Genomic DNA, 6,943 nt, shown 5'->3' with positions numbered 1-6,943 from the left:
AGTTCAATAGACACATTAGTATAACATGACAGGTATAAAAGCAATGTAGAGGAGCTAAAGCTAAATTTCAACAAATATATCCTCTAAGATGAATACATGAATACTTGTGACTCGGACTTGACTTGGACTCTTCTTGGGTGACTTGGACTCGGACTCGAACACAGGTAATGATGGCTGCTCTCAAATCGTGCAAAAAAACAGTTCAGCTCATCTAGGAGAGATGCGCACGCAGACACTCCCGCAGCACCCATATGCTCCTTTGTAGTCTGTCATTGTTCTTAGTCCTGCCCACATGTTCCGGGTGTTACAGCCTTTGAAGTCAGATTCCACCTTGTCTCTGTATTGTCTCTTTGCACTGCTGATTGCTCTCCGGAGATCATACTTAGATTTCCTGTACTCCTCCAAATCTCCAGCTCTGTGAGCGCTTCCAGCTTGGTACGCACCTCGCCGTTTATCCAGGGCTTTTGATTTGGGAATATTCGTACATTAACCTTCGGTACCACGTCATCGATGCATTTCCCAATGTAGCAGATGACCGTGTCCGTGTCAGTGTTGATATTGTTGTCCTCAAACACACTCCAGTCCGTAGCTTCGAAGCAGTGCTGCAGAGCTGAGTCTGACTCCTCACTCCAGCGCTGTACAGTCCGGTCTGTCCCGTTTCAGTTTCTGCTTGTAAGCAGGCAGCAGCAGCAGCAGCAGCGGCAGCAGCAGAGAGATGTACTCTGATTTGTCGAATGGAGGGCGAGGGAGAGCTTTATATCAGTGTCGGAAAGGGGAAGAAACATGGTCCAGTGTATTTCCGCCGCGCGTCGGGCAGCTGATGTGTTGAAAGTATCGCGGCAGAACTTTCTTCATATTGGCGGTGTTAAATCCCCGGCCACAACGAACGCCGCCTCTGGCCGTGAAGTCTCCGTCCTGCCAATCACTCCAAACAGCTCGCCCAGTGCTGTGTTGTTGTCAGCGTGTGGCGGAATGTACACTGCTGTTATCACAACAGATGAAAATTCTCTTGGCAAATGAAAAGCCCAGTATGTGATCATGAGGTGCTCTAAATGAGGGGAACAGTCCGAAATAAATAATCTCCACATCTGTGCACCAGTCATTGTTTATCATGACGCACACACCACCTCCCTTGCTTCTCTCTGAATTAGCAGTCCGATCCTGGCGAAATATAGAGAAGCCGTCAGGAACAATGGCGGAGTTGAGCCAAGTCTCCGTGAAAATGAACACGTTACAGTTCTTAATGTCCCGTTGAAAAGCAATCCTGCTTCTGAGTTCATCTAGCTTATTTTCCAATCGATTGAGCCAGAAGAATACTCGGAAGAGGGGGTCGGTTTTCACGTTTCCTCAGCCTTACTAGGAGCCCGGCCTGGGACCCTCGCTTTGTCTTCCTCCTGCGTCTCTCAGGTAGGACAGCAGCAGGCAGCCATGGCGGGTCTCCATATCTTATTCTATTTACATGTGTATGGACGGACTCCTGCATGTACTTGGTCACTTACAACACTCTCTGCATTATTTGGCTTATTGTCATTATTTACTTTCCTGACATCACATGTATATAGTTTACTTTATCTTCACCTGCATTACTTGGTCTGCAACATAACCTGCACTATTCTATTCTACTCTTCTTGCACTATTTTAATCATCTTTCAAAATTTATTTTATTGTTTTATGTCCTATATATATTATGTTGCATTATTGGAGGAGCTCTGGACTTAAGCTGTTCATTGCATATCTACACTGTAGCTGTGCATATGACAATAAAGCCTTTGAATCTTGAATCTGACACAAGATCCAGTTTTTATTCCTGTAGCTCCTGTGATTAATGTTACTCTACAGATAATTGACTTTCTTGTTGGAACAATGTGACCTAAATAAAATGAATTCTTTTTTATTCCTTGACAGATTTATTCCTGAAAACATGTCATCTTTAGGCAAAACAGTTGGTAAGATTAAGCACTATAGGCAACATTTATTAAGCACCATCCTTGTTTGCATGTCTCTAAACAGTACATATTATTTAAAAAGAAATAATAGCAATCCCATCATTTGTATTTGTGCCCGTAGTATGGGATTCCTCATCCTCACATGATGTGTTCTCTCCTCAGCTAACCTGAGCCGAGTGGTTCCTCATGGCCTCCTGGTGTTCTTTCCATCCTTCTCTGTGATGGAAAAAACCCTGGACTTCTGGAGAGTATGTGGGAATTCAGAACATCCTCTCACTGTTATTATATTTGTTGATTTAATTGTTAGAGCTGAAATGAGTGTTTCCTTGTGGGATCATGTTCAGTGTGTGTGCCCCCCCAGGCTAACGGACATGCAGATCGCATTGAGACTGTAAAGCCCATGTTTGTTGAACCTAGAGGAAAGGGCACCTTTAATGAGGTGAGTGTGCTTTAATGAAATATTCAGAGGAGTATTTCTAGGGTTCCTCAAAGAAACCTTGAAGAAGCAGCAACTTCCCCTGAGCTGGTCCTGACAGATTTCTTTACAGGTCTGTCAGTTTGAGGGCTGATCTCTTCTCTCCTACTATTCTCAGGTTATGGACGGATATTACAACAAAGTCAATGATCCATCATCCAAAGGGGGAAGCTTTTTCGCTGTGTGTCGAGGAAAGGTGAGGCCAATGAGTCCGGAGAGCTGGAAAAGTTCTGAAATGATTTGAAAAATACAGTTTATCCTTTTAGTCTTCTAAAGGTCGGACAGGTACATTCACATTATTCATAAAATAAAGTTTATATTGACATAAATGTACCATGGTCTTCTACAAACTTTAAAATCGTAACCTATGGTTAATGACAATAAATCCGCTTTAATAATAAACACTAGTCCTTTCATTTCTGAAAGAAATATGTCAGGCACAGATTCCTATATATTGACATGGATTTATTTTAGAGTAATTTTCATCATATCACATATAGTAAGTATACACAAACGCTTCCCTCTCACACCTAGGGTGACCAGGTGCCAACAGGCCACATGTGGGACAAAGAGTATGTTTGTGAGGGACAATTTAGGACATGTTACTGCGATGCACAGGACAGTTTGCACAAACAGTGCAAGTGAAAGACTTACATTTATCTGGTTTGAATGGATTTTTTTGCAATATGTGAGTTGAATTACATTGTGTTCACCTGCATGTGTGATTGAAAAAAACGTAATTAAAAACTCTCTGGGAATCGCCCTCCAATAGTTGAACATATTTCCAAAATGTGTTGATTGATTGACATCACAGCTAATGGTGCGTTGCCCTCTGTTGCTTTCTAAACAGCCACTGGATGAATACTCTGTTCGCCAGCTCATGGAGTCCTGTTGTGAACCTGGACATGTTGAGGACCCTAAAGTGTTATGATAGAAATGTATAGTAGGGTCTCCACTCCCCAGCACATAGAAACTGCCGGATGCTAACCTGCATTTGTTGGGCAATTGGTATAATTTGCGGATATTATGCTATAATTAGCATTTTAGTTTATGTCGCCAATAGTAAAACAAATATTTGAATGATTTGGACAGTTTTGGAGTGGTTCTGTTGTTATTGAGGATGCTGAATCCATTCAAGGTCAACAACAACATTTATGGGTTCACAGTAGTGGCAATGAGGCTAAAAAACCAAGTTTTAAAAGGGCAACTGTCAATCAAATTAGGGACGTTGTCTCAATTTGTGGGATATGGGGGAATTGATCAAATGATGTGCAGTCCAGCACAAAGCAGGACACCTGGTCACCCTACGCACACCATGTCTGTAAATGTGTTCCTGTGCCAGGCGAGTGAGGGTCTGGATTTTGCAGACACCTTTGGTCGGGGTGTGGTCATCACTGGCCTTCCTTTCCCCCCGAGGATGGACCCTCGAGTCGTCCTGAAGATGCAGTTCCTGGATGAGATGTGTCGAAAGAAAGCTCCTGGGGTGAAGGTGAGTGTTAGAAAAATATTACTCGTCACCGGCTTGAATTTCAATATCAGGATACATGTATTTATCATCCTTGCAAGAATGGAAGTAGTCATCACATACAGGTTGCATGGGACAAATAGTTTCCAGAACAGTGTCCTTCACATGCTTTTATACAAGAGAGTGTTACAGTCACAAGATGCAGAAATACCGGTTCAAAGCAGTAATAGAAGTAAGCCTAAAACAGTCCTGATGCTCTTCTAGGTAATCACAGCTACAGTTGGGATACCTTTGTTATCATGTGGACTCTGATATTAGAAGAGTACTGTGTGTGTGTGTGTGTGTGTGTGTGTGTGTGTGTGTGTGTGTGTGTGTGTGTGTGTGTGTGTGTGTGTGTGTGTGTGTGTGTGTGTGTGTGTGTCAGTACCTGTCTGGGCAGGAGTGGTACAGCCAGCAGGCTTTCAGAGCTGTGAACCAGGCCATTGGCAGAGTCATTCGCCACAAGGACGACTACGGAGCCATCCTGCTGTGTGATCAGAGGTCAGACACACATCACTTAACACAGTCGATCTTCACACCTAAAACATTAATTTAGATGATTGATCAAAAGAAAAAGAAATCTGCAGATCAAGAAATATTTTGTTAAAATGCCAAACATTAACTAGTTTGCTCTTTTCAGTTGTGATGGTTTCCTGCTTTCCCTGTACACTACATACAGTATGTTGGTTTTCCGCTGTTGGTCAGACCCTAACCCAAACACAGGGTCAACAATTCAGCCACAGTTTTTAAAATAATAATTGCCTAAGATCACCAATTTCCTGACCTGATATTTTGATCAAAAAATTTAAATATTTGGCATGGCAGGCGCTGTCTAGTAATTGGATATATATTTAATTATAGTTGACACTAGGAGGCCAGACAGCAGATATGTCCGCTGTCTGAAGTCCATCTGTGCAGCTGCCTGATCCACAGAGTCCTGCGGTCTCATACATTATTTATGCTACAGTACTGTGATGTCACCAATGTTTCACTTACAGTGAGAAGCAGTAGAGAGACAAACCCCATAACTATAACGCTCATGGTTCATGACAGAGGTGTAAACAATGAAATAAATCATCGCTGACTTCTATTCAGCTGCTTCACTTTCACGATCCTGGGGTTGACCCCTCAAATAGAAATTTAGCAGAAATCCTAGCTTGATTGTAGCCGAGCCCATGTTTGGTGTGAGGGACATGATATAGAATAACTTGACCTTCCCCACAGGTTTAAAAGCTCTAATGCACGGGCCCAGCTTCCCTCCTGGGTCAGGCCTTACGTGCGTGTGTACAGCAGCTTTGGGAATGTGATCCGAGACCTGTCCCAGTTCTTCAGGGTGGCCCAGAAACTGGTAGGTTTCTCAGTCTTCAGTTAACAAGGATGCTACCATTGCTTGCATTGACTTTGTTGGTCTTACATTTAAAAGCTTTGTGATGTCTGATGTGAGTGCAGTACACTGTAACTCACTAACTTCTGTTTGTATTTAGGGGATGAAAGCATAAACAATATGTACTTATATATTCATAAAGAATAATAGCAATGTGTGTTTCCAGAAATCAGGATATTGTAGGTAAAATCCTCAAATACAAATCCATGTCAAATCCATTTCAAATCCTGCTTTAAATTCTGTTGCTATAGCAACCACAGCAAAAATGCATTAGCGTAGTAGTGATCAATTATTTACTACTGCAACAGGAGATTACTCGTAAAGTAGAATCTCAAATTTGACTTCTCATACCCAAGCTTAATGGACTACTCACATTATTATTACAATATCCCCTCCCCACCCCCCCTAATTTTGGTCTCAATAATACAGCTGTAAAGTTGTGTGCGTCATGTATGGTTGCAAAGCTGTCACACTCGAAGATGTGTCCACAGACACACACAAACATACTAACCCGCAGAGTCACAAGGTGAAAGCAGTACCTGTGTGGCTGTCATGGCTGCCATCATCAAACCTTTTATTTTTTATATTACCATATTTTATTCAATATGCTCCTTTTTAGATATATTTTATTTATTTTATTAGTTTCTACTTATAGCTTTGTGAAGCACCTTGAGATGACGTTGTCTTTAAAGTGTGCTATATAAATCAAATGTATTATTATTATTATTATTATTATTATTATTTATCATTCCACGTAGATAGACTCTACCCCACTGCCACTGTGTGATATCACAGCACATGTATATATACGTACTCTGAGTGGAGTCCAATGCAGTTTGTCAGCTTATATTGACTGTCTGTGTTTGACTGTGCCAGAGGCCTGTGGCAGAGAAGAAGGGTGCAGCAGAGAGCTGTGAGGCAGTGTGTCTATCAGCCCCTCTGTCCTCCTGCTCCACTTCCTGCTCACCATCCCAAAGCTCCATCACCCAGAAGGCCAAGGTGCTGGACGCCCACCTCCCCAGCCTGAAGAGGAGGAGACTGAGTGAGTACAGAGATAAAGGCAGAGCTGCTTAAAACCCCCAGTGGAAAGGTGAGTCCTTCACTGACCTGATACTCCTCTGGCGTCTGCTCTCTGATCAGATGACCACTCTGGAGCCGCTGGGATGGCCAGGATCTGTGTGGAGTATGAGTGTGAGCTGCAGGAGAGTCAGAGGAGGCCCGCCAACCTGCTGGATGCTCTGGAGCGGGGGGACCACCACAGTGGGGAGGATGAGGGTGCTGCTGTGGGAGAAGAGAAGGTACTGTACTGCTCTGTGAATTTACAGAGAGACGCTTTGTGCAAAAATCAAGACCTGATGAAAGCCAGATATAATACATGTGTGGTACAATCAGTGTTGGGGGTAATGTGCTACAAGTAACGCAGATTACATTTTTGTCTGTAACGTTTAATGTAACGTGGTTCTATTGACAACAGCAGTAATCACATTACAGTTACTTAGCACGAAATGATCTCGTTACTCGCGTTACTTTAAGGCAGGGGTGTCCAAACTGTGGCCCTGGGTCCATTTTAATTGGCCCTCAGCTAATTCTAAAAGTATAATGGAATATGACCCACACATGAAACTTGTGCTTGA

The 6,943-nt window shown here is 42.8% G+C and overlaps 1 protein-coding gene across 1 annotated transcript; it reads left to right on the top strand.

Moving 5' to 3' along the window:
- Nucleotides 1-1,900: 1,900 nt before the first annotated feature.
- On the top strand, nt 1,901-6,607 carry LOC104948519 (regulator of telomere elongation helicase 1-like; the record flags this gene model as incomplete). Its single annotated transcript, XM_010774723.1, has 9 exons — nt 1,901-1,946; nt 2,109-2,194; nt 2,308-2,385; nt 2,540-2,617; nt 3,764-3,910; nt 4,326-4,426; nt 5,150-5,273; nt 6,186-6,351; nt 6,450-6,607. Coding segments are annotated over exons 1-9 (963 nt in total), but the record flags the coding sequence as incomplete, so codon positions are not given.
- Nucleotides 6,608-6,943: the final 336 nt, after the last annotated feature.

Source organism: Notothenia coriiceps, unplaced genomic scaffold (genome assembly GCF_000735185.1).
Source record: "Notothenia coriiceps isolate Sejong01 unplaced genomic scaffold, NC01 NC01_scaffold00014496, whole genome shotgun sequence".
In the NCBI taxonomy this organism is placed as follows: Eukaryota; Metazoa; Chordata; class Actinopteri; order Perciformes; family Nototheniidae; genus Notothenia; species Notothenia coriiceps.
This window is presented reverse-complemented; position numbering and strand designations above follow the sequence as displayed.